Source organism: Pseudonaja textilis, chromosome 2 (assembly GCF_049901715.1).
Source record: "Pseudonaja textilis isolate UNSWEBS1 chromosome 2, rPseTex1.2, whole genome shotgun sequence".
NCBI lineage: Eukaryota > Metazoa > Chordata > Lepidosauria > Squamata > Elapidae > Pseudonaja > Pseudonaja textilis.
Window position 1 is genome coordinate 5,464,654 of NC_141991.1, and position 18,329 is coordinate 5,482,982.

Genomic DNA, 18,329 nt, shown 5'->3' on the forward strand with positions numbered 1-18,329 from the left:
TTTTTTTTATTTCTAATTATCTTTACTTTGGGTTCAGACTGCATTTCTTCCCTTCGTAGACCATTTTGATCTCCAGCCGAGGATAATTGGACATTGGGGGCCAAGTTGGAGGCATTAAAGAGAATTTATTCTACTTTTGTGACTTCGTTATTTTTGTGTCACTCTGTGGGTCATCACAGCAGTATTGCAGGCTAATTCCTCCCAACTGCCGGCAGTTCGAGTCTCACCAGTTCAAGGTTGACTCAGCCTTCTCTCCTTCTGAGGTCAGCAAAATGAGGACTCAGATGGTTGCGGGCAATAGGCTGGTTCTGTAAACCACTTAGAGCAGTGGCCCCCAACCTTTTTTGTGCCACGGCCCGGTATTGGCATCACAAAATGATCCGTGGCCCGGTACCGGCATCAGGACGCATGACAAGGCAAGGCGAGCTGAGCAACCGGCCAGCCAGCCGTCCCCCGCTTCTCCCCACCACCTTCAACTCCTCCTTTGTACCTTTGTCGATGGGCTTCGCTTCGGGACGGTCACTCGGCTCGCCTTGCCTTGGGTGCTGAAAGAATCCTCGCGCCTTAGTTTCGTTCGAAGCCCCTACCCTTCGATGAAACTAAGGCGTGAGGATTCCTTCAGGACCCAAATGCCGCTTTCCAACCAGAAAAGCTCACCTGGAAGTACTTTCTCATCAAACAAGATGGCGGCGCCCAGCAAACCGGTGGCCCGGTAGGAAATGTTCCACGGACCGGTACTGGTCCGCGGCCCGGTGGTTGGGGACCTCTGCTTAGAGAGGGCTGTAAAGCAGTGTGAAGCGATATATACATCTAAGGGCTATTGCTATTGCTATCCAAATGTAAATCATGTGACCATGGGGATTCTGCAATGGCCATCCGTGTGAAAAATTGTCACTTTTTTCAGTGCCGTTGTAACTTCAAACGATTGCTAAGTGAACAGTTGTAAGTTGAGGACTACCTGTATATATTTATTTTAGAACATTTATATGGCCGTCTACTCACACATGCCGACTCAAGGCGGCTTACACATATATATAAAAATACCAGATAAAAGAAATAAAAAGAATAATAAAGAAAAATAGTAAAATAATGAAATAATAACCCCCAACATGCATTCATACAAGTCATTTAATGGACTCCATCCCGCTCTGGGTTCCCCAGGCTTGCTGGCTGAACCAGATTTTCAGAACCTTCCGGAAGAGTGTTAAAGAATTGTGGCCAATCTAATCTCCAGGGAATGATGTTCCAGAGAGTGGGAACCAACATGGAGAAGGCCCTTCTTCTGGGTTCCAGAATATATCTCTCTAGGGGATGAAACCTGCAATATTCCTTGCCTCCCCACTCTTGTGGGTTGGGTTGATGTAACTGGCAATGGTCCCTGTGATGACCCAGGATGTGGCACAAAGGCAACACAGTCAAATAAGCAAGAAGAGTCCCTTTAGTCCCACCAACTTTGCTCCCAATGTCCAGGTTACCTTCAGCTGGAGAAAGAACTCTCCCAAGAACAGCCTTTAAGTGGAGGAAATTCAGTCCGAAAACAAAGTACATACAAACTGTAACTAAAAATCCACACAAACCATGGTGCAGTAATTGACTCGACAGGGCAGGAGAAGGAATTGCAGACTTGAAAGGCCAGCAAACAGTTTGGAAGATGCCAGGAACCCAGATAAGCATCGACAATACAAGATAATTCACGATTTGTTCCCAACAGTTTGCTGTGTGCAACTTCCCTTTTTAAACACTGTGTTCCCAGCTGCAGCTAATGAAGGGAATCGGGGCCCTTTCCTCTCCCGTAAGCCACACAACTCATGTTGCTCCCTTCTCTGTTCCTCCCTGCGTGTCCTAGGATGAAGAGGGGGTGGGCCTGGGTCTTCCTCTGAATTCCTTCTCCCTTGCTCTACCTCTCCCCTGCTCTGTCCAGCTGGCCTCTGCCCTTCCCCAGTTTCTTCCACAGCCAACGGAGCCACACTCCCACTCCCTGTCAGCTGCTCAGCCTTCCCCTCTGAAACAGATTCCGACAGGGGCATGACAGTCCCCCAGATAACCTAACCTTCCTCAACCTAGCCAACATATGTAAAGGGTTTCAAATCCCATCCAAATATCAAGTTCTAGAGGTTGAGAAATATTGACTTAATGATGTGATGTTGCTCATTATACCTTGGCAAAACATGCTAAATCACCATAAATCATAGTTTGCGCCCTCAGATAGATAGGTAAAAACCAAGCTATATTAAGGTAAGATGTCATTCCCCACCCCCACCCCCTGTGGGCACTCAGGCACACGTTAAAAATGAAATTCTGTTATGAAATTCTGTTATGTTCACCATGCTGGTGAAGTGGGGCATTCAATCAAACCACAATATGGTGGGCTGAGTCTCATAAGATTCAGATGCTGTGTGAATCAAGCCACGATGGATATGGTAGTCCAGTAGATATAGAAGATTTAGACCACAGGTCTCCAAACTTGGCAATGTTAAGACTTGTGGACTTCAACTCCCAGAATTCTCCAGCCAGCATAGCTTGAATTGAAGTTCAAAAGTCTTAAAGTTGTCAAGTTTGGGGGACCCCTGATTTAGACAGAGGTTTTTCCAATGAAGAGTCTACAGAGTTTGCTACCCACCCAAAACTTGAAACTCAGGAGTTGCAATGGCCTCTTTTCAGAATAATACATTTTACTAAAAGGCTTCATTAAATTTTTGCGCACTTCTGCTTTTTTTTTTTTACAAAATTCCAGGAAAGATTGCTCCCAGCCTCCTGATTTTTGGCTACCTTGCATTAGTGACTCCCAACTTGAGGACTTCAATTCCCAGAATTCCTAGCAATGGGCCGTGGTGCTGCCTGAGGTGTTCTGGGAGTTGAAGTCCACCCACCCCACCATTGCCAGGGGTGGGAAATGCTGCTCTAGAATATGAACAAAGCTCTTCTCGGACAATGTCTCCGGAGAATTAAGTGAACAGAGAGTTGGTTTGACAGAGAGGGCCGGAAATGTATTAAGAATTTCAATAAAAAGTGGAGTTGAGAGGAAAAAGGATGGAAAACAAATGTACCATTTGAATTTGCCCTCTTCTCTTCCCCCCCAGCTCGAAACATCGTCATCAAGTGTGAAAAGTGTTTTTAATCTGCCTTTCTTTGCTTGGGAAAGAAGAGAAATCCCAATATATTACTCTGAGCTTTTCTTAATGACTCCTTTTCTTTCCTCTTTAGACTCAGGTTTGATTTTGAGGCAGATCCTAGCTAAACCATGTTGGGGCAACCCTGGGTGCTTTCTTGCTTGACTTAGAAGAAATTTCCATTAAGTCCATGGAGTTGATTGACAGGTCCAACTCCTGGCAAAACAATAAATCTTTGCTTGCCTACAGCTGGAATGTTGCATTTTTGCCCAGCCAAGCCACATTCCTGGATCCTGAAAGCTGGATTGCAGCTCCCATCATGGTTGTGCTGGTTGGGGAAAATGGGAGTTGTGGCTAGGTAGAGGTGACGCACCATATGTGGTTTGTAGACCCTCTGAAGGGTCCTGTGCTCTGAAAGATGGGTGGTGGTGGAAGGTTTGCTTGCAAAGAAGTGGGAAAGAGTATTCTGATTTACTTAGTCTTTTGCCTGGAAGGTCACAATTAACAATAGGAAATAACCTTTTTCTTGATTGTGTCTACTTTCCGGTTTTGCTTATACTAATGGTGCTATTGTTGTTTTTGTGTTTGGGTTAGAGTTTGAGATTTTAAAATGTTGTCAATCATGCTCCCTCCCCCTCCAGCTGTAGGCTTTGGTGGATAATATGGATTGCAGTTTCCTGGGTTACTAATAAAGCCATCATTGTTTTAATATCTTAATGGTATAGCAGAAAACCTAATCTAGGCCATACAGGTAGTCCTTAGCTGATGACTGTTAGGAATATGAGTCACCTAACAGCTATTTGGGTTAGAAATATATAAACCAGGATAAATATTTTAAAACTGTAACTTTAAGAAAATGCAAAAACTGTAATTAGGTGTGGTTTCTCAAACGGTCATAAGATGGAGCCAGAAACCTGGTTGTTTAGTCTTAGTCTCAGAAGAGTAGGTCTGAGTGAGTATCTCTGTTTCCGTAGGTTGGAAAGTATTGCCGTTCCTCCATTTCTTCTAATTGACTAATATTACTGGATTTAATGTAAGTCTATTACTGAACTGTTTTTGATACTGGAATTTGATATTTGGATTATCCTTGGATGAAAACTGACTGATTTTACCTGTGAATGTCTTTGGATTGCTTATTTTGGACTTTGCTTAAACCTTTCTGGAAGTAAAAAACCTACATTTACTGTACAGTGTATCTGTATACTGTGTGTGTATTATTCAAACACTCCTCTCAAATACGTCTCCCTGTATGCACTCATTCTCCTAATAGGGAATTACCTCAACATTATTATTACCTCAAAAATTACCTCAATGGGGAATTACCTAACGGGGAATGACCACAACTGAGCCCAAAATTTATGTTGCTAAGTGAAAAATGTGTTAAGTGAGTTTTGACCTGTTTTACAACTTTCCTTGCCACATTTCTTAAGTGTGAAAGTGAATCACTGCAGTTGTTAAATTAATAACACGGTGGTTAAGTGAACTTGGTCTCTCCAAATGAGTTGTGTTGACTTTGCTTATCTGTGTTCTTGGCACCTTTCCAATTGTGTTGAGTTTTGCCAAGCCTTCACGCCTGGAATTCCTTCTCTTGCCCCGCCAGACTAGTTACCCCATCTTGCCTTGACTGGACTTCAAGTTACAGTTTTTGTTGACCATGTTTTGGACTTGATTCTCTGCAGCCAAAGGCTGTTCCTGGGAGAGTTTTTCTCCAGCCAGAAGGTAACCAGGACATTGGGGGCAAAGTTGGAGCTAATAAAGGGACTCCTACTGATTGGAGCTAATAAAGGGATTCCTACTGACTATGTTGCCTTTGTGCCACGCCCCAGGTCATCACAGAAGGCAAGCTGTAGTGCTTAAAATTGGTGTATTTTGAACATTGCGGTGTGAAGCGTGCGCTCACAGAACCGGTTGTTAAACCGGTTGAAGCCCACCACTGGTGCAAATAAATATGATCCATCAAAACTCCCAGAGGCAAATATCCTTTTAGGAATCAATCAATGTTTTGTGGCACTATGCAGAGTTTCAAATGTCTGAAAATGCTTCTTTCTACATGGATCACGTAGAGAAGATGTGATTGGCAATATAAACTGGTACATTATGTGGGGTAAGAGAAGAACACCTTCCTTGTGATGACTTGGTTTCACACACTGTGCTAAGCGATCGTTGTTTAATCATGGCTTGTTGAATAACCCACAATGTGTTCGGTAGTGCTCAACACACTAAACACAGCGCATTGTATCTCTTTCCAGGAGAGCCTCAGACCAAGTTATCACCTGTCGGAGAATCGCTGGCTTGACCTACCAACTTGTTCAGATGACCCAAAAGCTGGAGAGAACGTTGTTTTGTGATGTTGGCTGCTACGGAGAGGAAGAACCAACTCAGCTTTGAGCAAAAAAGTGATCTCACTTGAAACAAAAATGACCGATAGGCTGGAAGAAGGACTCAACAAGGAGGAACTGATGGAGGGATTGGGACTAGGCCAAGACAATCCCAGATCCAACCATTTGGACCGACACAGATTAAGGATGAGCCAGGGGAAGGGCTACCCCAAACTCCAGTACGGCCATGGCAGGGATCCCCCCCAAAAGGAAACGGGCTCTTTTATCCAACGCGGGCAAACCACAGCTGTCGGAGCTCTCCGTGCTGTGGGAGGACCTCAAGGCCTTTCGGGATGACCCGGAAAGGATGGAAGAGGCTCATTGGGGAGGAAGCAGACGGTCGCCTGGCCCTAGAGAAGCCAAGAAGGCCAACCTTGGCACCCAGGAGACTTACGGGAAAATGGCCATCTTGCGTGGGGAAGTCAGCTGCCAGGAGTGGCAGCGTCAACGTTTTCAGCACTTTTGCTATAAGGAAGCCAAGCCGCCCCCGCCAGGAGGCCTACATCTAGCTTTGAGAATTCTGCCATCACTTGCTGAAGCCGGAGAGCCACACCAAGGAGCAGATCCTGGAGCTGGTGATCCTGGAGCAGTTCCTGGCCATCCTGCCCCAAGGGATACGAAGCTGGGTCCAAGAGGGCAGGGTGGAGAATTGTGCTCAAGCGGTGGGCCTGGCTGAGGAGTTCCTCCGAAAGGAGGACCAGAATCACGAAGACGAGGTGAGGGCGAGTGGTTGTGAGGAGAGAAAGAAAAGGAGTTCCAGAGTTTAACCCAATCCGCTCCTTGGGTTTTACATTTTATGACCTTTATTGTGGCCGTTGTTAAGCAAATCACCCTAGTCAGAAACTGAATTTGAGATCATTAAACAAACTCATTGTGTCAGGGCTCCGGTAGTTACTCCCATTTAAATCATGAGTCTCGAGCTGAACTTCCAAAACTTCGAAAGGATTTATTGGGAATGAACATGTCCCGCACCGCCTGGGTGTAGCCAACTCTGAGACACATCATTCATTGTCACCCTTGACCCTGGTTTTTTCCCCCCCACCCGCTGGGTGTATCGTAATTCATATTCTCCAACGGGACACATCCATAGCCAAGAGTCATCAATCATGCTTTCCAGTTAAAATTTTGCTCCAGCAGAAACTTCAGTCACCTTGAAACTATCTTTGAAAACATTTATGGAATGCAAGCTGCCCACTGCCTCCCCGCTCCCTTTCTGCTAGCAACTCTAAAAGACCAGAGAAATATTTTATGAGTTGACACGAGGTTTGTTGAACAACAACAAAAAACGCAGAGCACGAAAAAAAAGGATCCAAGATGGATACAGAAAATCTAAGAGAGGTAGCCACACATCGCCCTTGGAGGCCTGGCTCATATTCCCGTTGTGTCCCAGTGTACGCCAACAACTTGGGAAAGCCCATTTTTTGAAAGAATGATTTGTGCCGCTAAGATTCCTGCCGTTTCTTCCTCCCGACCTATTGGCACATCAATCCACGCAACGACTTCTCCGTCCTCCTTTTTGAGGACTAGTGTTCTGACCCAGGCTTCGTAAATTGTAATGATTCACAAACTTGTTTTAAAAGCTAAAACCTATTTTATTGCAACGCTGGGAATTGTTTTCATTCCCAGCCGGAACTAATCTGAAACAGTCGTCCCCCCTGTTCCCCACCAAGATAAGTGGGGCATTTTTATGGAAAACCAGAAGTTATTGATATTTTTTTGACGAAAAACATTGTACATTGTGGTCATGACACCACAGTTCCTGAGTGAGGAATTCTGGACATTGAAGCCTGTGCATCTTCAAGCTGCCAAGGTTGAAAAAAAAACCAGAGGATTAGGCTGTTTTTTTTTATCTTATGCTTTAGTTAGACGAATTTTCTTGGTCTGATTTTCATGAACCCAGTCACAAATAAACACAAATGTCAGCTGCTGGAAGTAGAGTATTCATCCAATCATATACAGTGGTTAACAGAATACCAGAGTTGGAAGGGACCTTGGAGGTTTCTAGTCCAACCCACCCACCTGCTCATCCATGCAGGGGACACTATACCATTCCAGACAAAATGGCTGCCCAGTCTCTTCTTAAAAGCCTCCAGTGATGGTGCACCCACAACTTCTGGTGGCAAACTGGTTCCACTGGTTAATTGTTCTCATTGTTAAGAAATGTCTCCTTAGGTCTAGGCGGCTTTTATCCTTGATTAGTTTCTATCCATTGTTTCTTATGTTGGAAGAATTATCCTTCTGGGTTCAGTTCCAAGTGTGGGGCAAAGATACTGAAAACATGGGTGCTGTTTGGAAAGATGGTTTAATGGTGGGCAGGACCACATGGCTTGGAGATGCAAAGAAGGAAGGGCCGAGATGCTGAGAGTCCCTACGTTTTATTCCCTCTGTTGGGATTTGAATTTGAGCTTGTATTCTGATTGGTTGTGAGACTCCCATGGGGCCATGCAGGGGCAACTCTGTAGGCTGTCCTGAGTCCCAGGCTTGGTTGAGTCTTGCTTGGTGATGATGTAGTGAAAGGGCTTTGGGCAATACCTATTATAGCTCTACCTGGAGATCTTCGTTATGTAAAATAGGCTGGCCTAGGCCAGAGTAATGGCCCATTAGCAAAGGGTGGGGGGGCTGAGTTTCTGCTTCTGAGGTGAGTTTCTGCTTCTGAGTTTCTACTCTTTTTAGGGAAAATATTCTGCCTTTTTAATATTTCCTAGGATATTTCATTTTTCTAGGAGAGGGGTGGGTGATAACTCCCTACACTTGTCTTTGGAAAACAAGTTGACCGTTTCTTCTTTGTGAAAGCCCCTCAGATATTGGAACACTGTTATCATTAGAATAGAATAGAATAGAATAGAATAGAATAGAATAGAATAGAATAGAATAGAATAGAATAGAATAGAATAGAATAGAATAGAATAGCTTTATTGGCCAAGTCTGATTGGACATGCAAAGAATTTGTCTTGGTGTAAATACTCTCAGTATACATAAAGAAAAGGTACATTCGTCAAGAATCAAGAATCATAACATACAACAGTTAATGATAGTCACAGGGTACAATCAACAATCAAATTATACTAGGAAACAGTCAAGTGGGAGGGGATGGGTGATAAGGAGTGGTGAGAAGACTTTGTAAATAATTGAACAGTGTTGAGGGAATTATTTGTTTAGCAGAGTGATGGCTTTCGGGAAAAAACTGTTCTTGTGTCTAGTTGTTCTGGTGTGCAGTGCTCTGTAGCATCATTTTGAGGGAAGGAGTTGAAACAGTTTATGTCTGGGATGTGAGGGGTCTGTAAATATTTTCACAGCCCTCTTTTTGACTCGTGCTGTATACAGGTCGTCAATTGAAGGCAGGTGGGTAGTAATTGTTTTTTCTGCAGTCCTAATTATCCTCTGAAGTCTGTGTCTGTCCTGTTAGGTTGCAGAACCAAACCAGACAGTTATAGAGGTGCACATGACAAACTCAATAATTCCCCTGTAGAACTGGATCTGCAGCTCCTTGGACAGTTTGAGCTTTCTGAGTTGGTGCAGAAAGAACATTCTTTGTTGTGCTTTTTTGATGATATTTTTGATGTTAGGTGTCCATTTTAGGTCATGTGATATAGTAGAACCTAGAAATGTGAAGGTCTCTACTGTTGATACTGTGTTGTCTAGTATTGTAAGAGGTGGTAGTATGGGAGGGTTTCTTCTAAAGTCTATCACCATTTCTACAGTTTTGAGTGTGTTCAGTTCCAGATTGTTCCGGTTACACCATGAGGCAAATTGTATAACCTCCTGTCTGTATGCAGATTCATTGTTGTCTCAAATGAGACCAATCACTGTTGTGTCATCAGCAAACTTCAGTATTTTAACTGATGGATCGTTTGAGATGCAGTCATTGGTATATAGGGAGAAGAGAGGTAGAGATAGCACACAGCCTTGGGGGGCCCTTGTGCTGATTGTACAGGTATCGGATGTGGTTCTGCCTAGCTTCACCTGCTGCTTCCTGTCTGTTAGGAAGCTTATAATCCACTTACAAGTGTGTTCAGGTACCGCTAGTTGATTTAATTTACTTAGAAGAGTGTCTGGAATGATGGTATTGAATGCTGAACTGAAGTCTACAAAGAGGACCCTTGCGTAGGTCTTTGGAGATTCAAGGTGTTGTAGGATGTAATGCAGAGCCATGTTAACAGCATCATCTGTAGATCTATTTGCTTGGTATGCAAACTGCATGGGATCTAACAGCAGATCCATGATGGTTTTCAGGTGGGACAGCACAAGCCTTTCAAAGATTGTCCTAACTACAGATGTTAGAGCAACTGGTCTGTAGTCATTCAGTTCCTTGATGAAGGGCTTCTTTGGCACTGGGATGATGGTAGAGCGTTTGAAGCAAGAAGGAACATAGCACATCTCTAGTCATCTCTTGAAGATTCGAGTGAAGATGGGGGCCAATTGGTCAGCACAGACTTTTAAGCAAGAAGGAGTTATCTTGTCTGGCCCTGGTGCTTTTCCTGGCTTCTGTCTGTGTAATAGATCTTGCACTTCTTTTTCTGTGATCCCCAGAGGCTGTGAGCCCAATGGATTGGGGCCAATTGTAGGAAGCTTGGCTGTTGGTTGTGTGTTTGAGATGTTGGTTGTAGAGATAGGTGGCTGTAGTTTCTTTTCAAACCTGCAGTAAAACACCTTCAGGTCATCTGCTAGTTGTTGATTTCCTTCTGCCTGGGAAGGAGGCTTGCTGTAGCCAGTGATGTCACCCCTAGTCCTTCATTTCACTAGACTACATAAAGACAATTCCTGCAACCATTCTTCATGTTTTAGTCTCCAGGCCCTTAATCATCTAAGTAGCTTAAACAACAGACAAAGAATAAAACCAGTGGTCACCAACCAGTGGGCCACTAGTGGTCCGTGAGAAAATGGTGGTCCGCAGAGAAATGTCCCCCCAAAGCACCCCCCCCCCAAAAGCAATTAATCCAGGCTGCACGGGAACACAAGGCTGCACCGCCTATGGGGCCTGCTCACCTGCTGGTCCCCACCCTTCGGCCCAGCGCAAACCTTACCTTGAGTAGAGCCACCAGCAGGGGAGGGAAATCCACCCCGGGTGGCTTGCTGACGTTGGTGGGGAAAGTCGGTCTCATATTCCAAAGCTTCAATAGTCACAGGACTGGCCCTTTGGTCAGCCTGGAGCAGCTCCTCCAGTCCATGGCAGGCCGGTGTACCCGGGTGGAGGAGCTGTTGCTCCCGGATGACCAAAGGGCCAGTCCTGTGACTATTGCAGCTTTGGAATATGAGACCGACTTTCCCACCAACGTCAGCAAGCCACTGTCAGTCAAAATTCATATTAGTGGTCCGCGGGATATAAAATTATGATTTTATGATGATGATTATTATTTGGTGCTCCCCGAGGTCCAAAAGGTTGGTGATCCCTGTATTAAACAAATAGTTAAAGGTAGCCTACGTTGTTAGGGATGTACCATAGGAGCTACATTTTAATGACAAGCAGGTTTGATATTTAGATTTGCAAGTTGAGATGCCCCTTTGATTATGAGGTGTGTGTATTAGATGTGTATATTTGGATGTTGCCCTGAGGACCTGTGAAGTCTAGGAAGGACAATTGCTCTCAGATAGGTAGATTTTTTTTCCTAGGTGTGGAGTTATTAATAGAGAGGATTGAACTGTGATTGATCCTTATATTGAGGGGATTTTGTTTTTTTGATGGAGCCAATGAAGTGCTCTTAATTAGTTTTAGTCCCAAGTGTCAAATACAAACCAAGAGGGTTTTTTTTTCCTGTATCTTTATTTTGAGGCTTGCTAGCAGATCGGTGTCTTTTAATTTTGGAATTTTTCTGAAGAACGTGATGCCATCGCTTGGGACATTCAAGAAGAGATTGGACTGCCATTTGTCAGAAATGGTGTAGGGTCTCCCGCTTGGGCGGGGTGGTGGTGGTGGGGTGGACTAGATGACCTATAAGGTCCCTTGCAACTCTGATTATCTGTTATCTGTTATGCGAAAGACTCAAATCCCTGCTTTTCAAACTGCTGAGCCTTCTAAACATTCAATCCAGCCGGGGGCTTTCCAGAAAAAAAAAAGAAAAAGAAAAAAATCCATTCACCCTCCTCCATGAAGCCAGCTTTCCCCAGCCTGACACCTTGCAAGTTGCAAACTCCAGCGCCCATAAGTACGATGGGAGTTGGAGTCCAACTTATCTGTAGTTCGGACCTGCCAGATCCCCGAATGGAACGTCCAGGGTGAGGGAGAGGGCTGGCAGTCGAGCCTGCCACCCCGATTCCTAGAGGGACCGTACGAACGCGCGATCGAGGGGAGCGGGGAGGCGATAAAAGGGAAAGCCACCCCGATTCCTAGAGAGACCTCACGAACGCCCGAGCGAGGAGGGGGGGCATAAATAGCGAAAGCCGCTTCCTGTTCCTTCTCCCTTACGTTCCCCCCTCCTCCCCACTTCCTCTTCTCTCGTTCCCCCCACCCCTGTCCCCGCCCCACCCACCCCTCCTCCGCCGGCGCCCTTCCCATCGCTCCGGCGGAGGCTGGCCCGCCTGGCGGCATCTGCGATCGCCGCGGCTCTCCGGAGAAACGGCTTCCGCGGCGCATCTTGCAGGTGGGGTTGAGCGGAGAAGAGGACCCCGCCGTTTCCCTTCCCCCCGCGGCTGGTTTTTGCAGACAAAAGGAGCTTGGGGGTGGGGTGGGGTGGGGGGCAGAGCCCGGAGTGGGGAGGGGGAGGGGAGGGAGCGCAGCCGCTGAACTGTGGAAAGTGGGAAGGGTTCTGCCCCGCCCCCTTTAAATGGGGAGGGGGAGGCCCCCCCCCCCCGTAAAAGCTCCCTTTGCTTCCCTGCCTTAAACCCGATCTGAGCTCTGCAGAAGCAGGCAGATGTCAAAGCCTTTCCTTGCATGGGAAAAAGGGGGGAGGGGATTGCAGCCCAATCTTTGCAAACGGGGGTGCCTTTATTTTATTTTATTTTATTTTATTTATAATTTATTTGTCACGTTGACCTAGGTGCTCATCTCTCTCACGAAGTGGGCGGGATGCAAATAGAACCAGGGATTAAATCATTTCATTTTGCAAACGGTTTGTTGGTTGCAAACCCTTAGCAACAACCGTCATAGAGGTAGATTTCCAGTAGCAATCAAAACCAGTTTCCTGGCTGTGAACTAGTGGAAACGGATTGCCTTTAGAAGTGGTGGGTGCTCCATCCCTGGAGGCTTTTCAGAAGAGACCGGACAGCCATTTGTACGAAACGGTATATAATAAGGGCTCGTGCTCGGGCAGGGGGTTGGACTAGATGACCTCTAAGGTCCCTCCCAACTCTTGTTATGCTGCTATCCCTGTTAAATAAACAAAGCCACAAGAGGAGAGAGGTATTAAGAAATATTACCAACGGGCAAACTCCCTCTAATGGCATCTCCAGCTTGCTTGGGGGAAAAGCCCCACATTTTGAGGGTTTTCTGGAATGTCCTAAAAGTTGGGGCTGACCTCATCTGGGAGGCTGTGATGTTCCTGAGGATGAGTGAAAGGCAGATGGATGATTGACAGCTGTTCTACCCCCCCCCTTCCCCTGTTTTATTAAGGTCTTGCTGGATTTGATGGTGCGGTGTAATGAAAGGAAGGGGCTTCAACCCCTTTAGGCACATTAGTGGGGCTCCAAAGTTGGACACCCCACCTTCAACTCAGTTTGGCTTCTCAACCTTGAATGAAAAGAACCAGAATGGACTTTGGGGAGGAGAAGCTAAATCCTGCTTGCTAAACCTGGTCTGGGCAGGCAGAACAGAGGAGGCAAGTATCTTCATCAAAGATTTCTGTACAAAGGCACAACTGCAAAAGCTAATTGAAGAGGGGTGCTTGCCAGGCCCAGTGTTTTATTTATCATAAATGACAGGTTTTGTTTTTTTTCCTGCCAAGCTGTGTGGTTTAAAGTGGAGCTTTTATCTACCTTTCTCTTTGCATGATCAAAGAAATGTGTAAAGAGGGAAAACGCTTTGGGAGAACACGTCTAGAATGTTCCTGCTGGAGTCTTAGTCATTTGAAATATACCCATTTAGAATAATAATAATCCTCTTTCCCTTTTCTTCCGCCGTCTGTCTCGGAGAAGAAAAACTTGAATAGCCGACGTGATATTTTGGACTGAAGTAAGATCTTTATTTGGATCGCTCGGTGTCTTTCCAAGCGAGAGTCAATCTCTAGAAGGTGGAGAATAAAAAACCGAAGGATAGAAACAAAGTGAAGCGTTTGTTTGCTTTCAGATGGCGATCGAAGAGATGAGTCACTGAAATTGTCCCCTCTGTACACGTGCTCAATTTCATCTTGTCACATAATAGGAACTACTTGGACTGAGCAGGTGTTCTGTGAAATAGCAAAAGGAGGATTTATTATCTATCTGTCTATCTATCTATCATCTATCTGTCTGTCTGTCTGTATTTAGAGCCTGCCCTCAATCCAAGTGAGGTTCTGAGGGGACCATAATATTTTTTAGATGTATTTATTTAATACAGGTAGTCTTTGACTTAGAACCACCATTGAGCTCAGGTTTTCTATTGCTAAGCAAGACAGTTGTTAAGTGAGTTTTGCCCCATTTTACGACCTTTCTTGCCACGGTTTAAGTGCACTGGTTCGCTTAGTGACACAGTTGTTCAGTGGATCTTGCCGCCCCCGTTGTCTTTGCTTATCAGAAGGTTGCAAAAGGTAAATCACATGACACCTCCCTCCGGGTCCCTGCAACTGTCATAAATACGTACCAGTTGCCAAGCATCTGAATTTTGATTGTGCGACCATGGGGGAAAGCAGCAACGGTCGTAAGTGTGAAAAATGGTCATCAGTCATTTTTTGCAGTGCCATTTGTCACTCAACAAACAATTGTAAGTTGAGGTTACCTGTACAATGTAGAGGTGGCCTTGATTCCAGAATACCCTGACATTAAAAAAGTGAAAACAGTTATGAAACAGATAATAATGAGCATCCATGAGGTAAATTCTGTAAGGCAACAAAACACCCTAGACCAGGGTGTCACCAACCTTTTGGACCTCAGGGACCACCAAACTCATAATTTTAAATCCCGCGGACCAGAGACCCTGGAAAAATCCCCAAAAAAGTCTGCAGGAAAGTTCGCCACCCTGTTTTCCTACCAATCGATCATTCTTTATTTGGGATCGCAGGATACCGTCTCCAGCTCCATTCTCAAGAGGAGAAAAAGAGAGACTTTTGGCTTCATGCAAGGAAAGCAGCAGAAGCAGCAGAAGTCTTTCTTTGTCTCCCCCAAACTCTGCCAGAAATGAGTCTTTGCCAGCACAGCCTCTTGGAGCAGGATGCCTTGCAGGGTCCTAAAGACTCGTTTCTGGTGGAGTTTGGGAAGAGAAAGAAAGACTTTTGCTGCTTTCCTTGCGTGCAGCCAAAAGCAGAAGAAAGAAAGAAGCAGAAAGAAGCAGCCCGGTGGCCAGATGAGGCGAGTGGGGCAAGTTCCCCCCCCCCCACCTTCCCCCCCCGCCACCATCTGTTTGCAATGCAAGCGACACAAGCCTTGTGTTCCCGTGGGCCGTGTGGGCTTGTGTTTCCATGCAGCCTGGATTAATTGCTTTGGGGGTGACATTTCTCTGTGGACCACCAAGATTTTCTCACAGATCTCCAGTTGTCCCTGGCCCACTGGTTTGCGACCACTGCTTTAGAAAATAGCTTGACCCCCTTCCTCTCTGTGGCAGCCCCTCAAATATTGGGACACTGCTACCATGTCTCCCCTGGTCCTTCTCTTCACTAGATTAGATTTTATTCTCTAAAAATAAATCCCAACTGGTGGGTGCCTCTGAAAGAGCACAATCAACCAGAAAGCAAAACATTAACAATGTGATCCAATAAAAGCTCACGGATAACTAAACACAACGTGCAGATTATTCCATTAAAGCAGATTCCATACTGGCTGGAGAATTCTGGGAGCTGAAATCCACAAATCTTAACGTTGCCAAGTTTGGAGACCTCTGCATTAAAGGATTGTAGAGATGGGCCTTAGATTAAAGGGCCAGGTACCGTCAGCTGCAGGAACAAAACAGTACTTTAGCTAGTTCTTAAAGTGAGGATACAATGGGCCATCTCTACTTCCTGAGGGAGAGAACTCCATAACATGAGGACACTGCAAGGAAGGCCTGTTGAGGGTTCATACACCTCATCTGCCTCACTTAGGAATCTGGACCAGCAGTGGGCCCTTTCTCAATGATCAGGCAGGCCGATTACAGGCAGTCCTCGGACTTAACAACAGTTCATTTAGTGATCGTTCCAAGTTACAATGGCATTAAAAAAAGCAACTGATGGCCGTTTTTCAGATTTACAACTGTCGCAGCCTCCCCAGGGTCACGCAATCAAAATTCAGACGCTGGGCAACTGACTCATCTTTCTGACGGTTGCTGTGTTTCCCTCAGGGTCATGTGATCACCCCGGTGGTGGGATTCAAATGGTCTTATCGCCAGTTTGGTGGGTGTGGCTTGGTGGGAGCGCTTTGCCTAACGCACGCGCAGCTTTCCTCACACCAGCTGAGGCCTACAGCGCCAATCAGCTGAGGGGATAAAGAAGAGAAAAGCGCAGGAACGGGTGGAAAGGCCGATCCTGCGGTTTTCTCTCTTTTTTTCCTCTCAGGATTTTTTTCTTCCTCTCAGCTGATCGTCAGCTTTTCTTTTTTTTTACTACCAGTTTGGCCGAACCAGTCTGAACCAGTAGCATACCACCACTTGGATCACCTATTTGCCACTTTGTGACAAGCCAACTCAATGGGGAAGCCAGGTTCAACTTTACAACCATGTGACTAACATAACAACGACAGCGATTCGCTTAACCTCTGTGGCAAGAAAGGTCGCAAAATGAGGGCAAATCTCATTTAACGAATGTCTCACTTAGCCAGAACGATTTTGGGGACTTAATTGTGGTCGTAAAGTCAAGGACCATCGGTATAGTCTTTTTGGAACGTCACCTGGTTCATCTTTCTTTTGTTTTCTTTTTTTTAACGAAGTGAGCGGCTGGCGGACAGATGGACGACAGTGAGGAAACCGTCGACCTGAAGACTCCCGGATTCCTGGAACCGTGTGTTTCCTTCCTGGAAGCAGCCCCCGACATTTCGGGTTTCCGCAAAGTAGAAGGGATCTGTGAGATCCAACACGGATCGGTGGGTCTGCCCAGCATGATCCCTGTGCTGGAAGAAGGCCATCCCGTCGTCGAAGGGACGTCTTACATCTGCTCTGATTGTGGGAAGAGTTTCTGCAGCATCTCCAGCCTGATCAACCATCAAAAGCGAAACCACTCGGGGGAAAAGCCCTACAAGTGTGCAGACTGCGGGAGGAGCTTTCATCAGAGCTCGGATCTTGTGAAACACGAGAGGATCCACACAGGAGAGAAGCCCTATAAGTGCACTGTGTGCGAGAAGCGGTTCAACCAACGCTCCTACCTGATCGTACACGAACGCTTCCACACGGCAGAGAAGCCGTACAAGTGCTTCCTCTGCGGGAAGAGTTTCTGCTCCAACGCCCACCTCATGACCCACCAGAGGACCCACACGGGGGAACGGCCCTATCAGTGTCCTGAGTGCGGGAAGCGCTTCACCACCAGCTCCAACTTCGTCAACCACAAAAAGACCCACACGGAAGAAAAACCTTACAACTGCTCCCTCTGCGAGAAGAGCTTCAAGCGCAGCTCGAACCTGATCCAGCACGAGAGGACCCACACGGGCGAGAAGCCGTATACCTGTCTCACGTGCGGGGAGAGCTTCGCGTCCAATTCGGGCCTCGTGAAACACCAGCGGAGCCACACGGGGGAGAGGCCTTACAAATGCTCGTACTGCGGGAAGTGTTTCAGCCAGAGCATGATCCTCACCCAGCACGAGAGGACTCACACAGGCGAGAAACCCTGCAAATGCCCGGCCTGCGGGAAAAGCTTTCGCTCCAGCTCGGATCTCGTGAAGCACAAAAGGATCCACACGGGGGAGAAACCCTACAAATGCTCCCTGTGTGGGAAAAGCTTCACCACCAGTTCGGATGTGGTGAAGCACGAACGGACCCACACGGGCGAGAAGCCGTACAAATGCGGCACTTGTGGGAAAAGCTTCAGCCAGAGCGCGCACCTCATGCAGCACCAGAGAATCCACACGGGGGAGAAACCCTACTCCTGTCTGATTTGCGGCAGGTGTTTCACCTGCAGCGCGCACTTAGTGGTCCACAAACGGACCCACAAAGACGGGGAGGTGTTAAAAGTATAACCGTAGGTGTTGTCTCATGCGGGTGGCTTGCATTTACTAGCAGGCCCGCTCTGTGTGTGTGTGTGTGTGTGTGTGTGTGAGGGAGAGACAGACAGAGCCAAGATGCTATCCGGAGACAAAACTAATCCCAAGTTTTGTCTGCTGCCACGAAGCCAGATATCTCTAAACCTAACTAGAATCCAGAATAGAGGACGATAGGAAAAAAATGAATAGGAAAAAAATGACCTTAGTAATGGGTCTGTTTTTATTATGCATGGAAAAAAAGAAAAAAAATCAAGTTAGGAGAGAAGCCATAATTTTCCCCACTCCAATCCAGACGGGGATGCGGGGAGAAGGTCTGGAGCTTGCTCTGCAAAATTGGCGGTAAACCTGAAATGAAATTAACTGGATTACGTTCGCCAAACACACTATATTGTGATTTTCAATATGAATTGTGATGTGTGGTTCCTTTGTAATAAATAGATGGTTGGGGGTTGTGTGTTTTCTCTGGGCCTTTTTTTTTTGACACGGGCCTCAATTTTGTGGCTGGGCCAAGTTGGAAACTCTGAAATCGCAGATTTTTTCACCCCCCTGACATTCGAGTTATCCTCAGCAGCTTCTGCAGGAGTGGTCAAAAAAGGCAAAATGGCAGCCACAACCT

General features: G+C 46.2%; 3 protein-coding genes across 6 annotated transcripts in view; 1 reads left to right on the top strand and 2 right to left on the bottom strand.

The window, feature by feature from the left end:
- LOC113450222 (uncharacterized) overlaps nucleotides 1-392 on the bottom strand; it is a 29,602-nt gene extending 29,210 nt beyond the window's left edge. The window contains exon 1 of the mRNA XM_087928238.1: nucleotides 320-392. The gene's annotated coding sequence lies outside the window, so the exon portion shown is untranslated. The remainder of the gene's footprint in view (nucleotides 1-319) is intronic.
- Nucleotides 393-749: 357 nt separating this feature from the next.
- The window catches only part of LOC113450234 (uncharacterized), a 75,302-nt gene continuing 57,722 nt past the window's right edge, over nucleotides 750-18,329 (bottom strand). Inside the window, exon 3 of the transcript XR_015742458.1 lies at nucleotides 750-764. The gene's annotated coding sequence lies outside the window, so the exon portion shown is untranslated. The remainder of the gene's footprint in view (nucleotides 765-18,329) is intronic.
- Nucleotides 11,826-18,161, top strand: LOC113450223 (uncharacterized). Of its 4 annotated transcripts, XM_087928271.1 has the most exons (3): nucleotides 11,826-12,066; nucleotides 13,035-13,243; nucleotides 16,455-18,161. In XM_087928271.1, the coding sequence occupies exons 2-3, from the start codon at nucleotides 13,063-13,065 to the stop codon at nucleotides 17,687-17,689; spliced, it is 1,416 nt and encodes a 471-aa protein (XP_087784397.1). In that variant the 5' UTR covers nucleotides 11,826-12,066; nucleotides 13,035-13,062; the 3' UTR covers nucleotides 17,690-18,161. The 4 variants fall into 4 exon arrangements, with proteins under 4 accessions (XP_087784397.1, XP_026577177.1, XP_087784398.1 ...); XM_026721392.2 differs by lacking the exon at nucleotides 13,035-13,243 and having other exon boundaries at nucleotides 11,836-12,066; nucleotides 16,451-18,161; XM_087928272.1 differs by lacking the exon at nucleotides 13,035-13,243 and having other exon boundaries at nucleotides 11,952-12,066; nucleotides 16,135-18,161.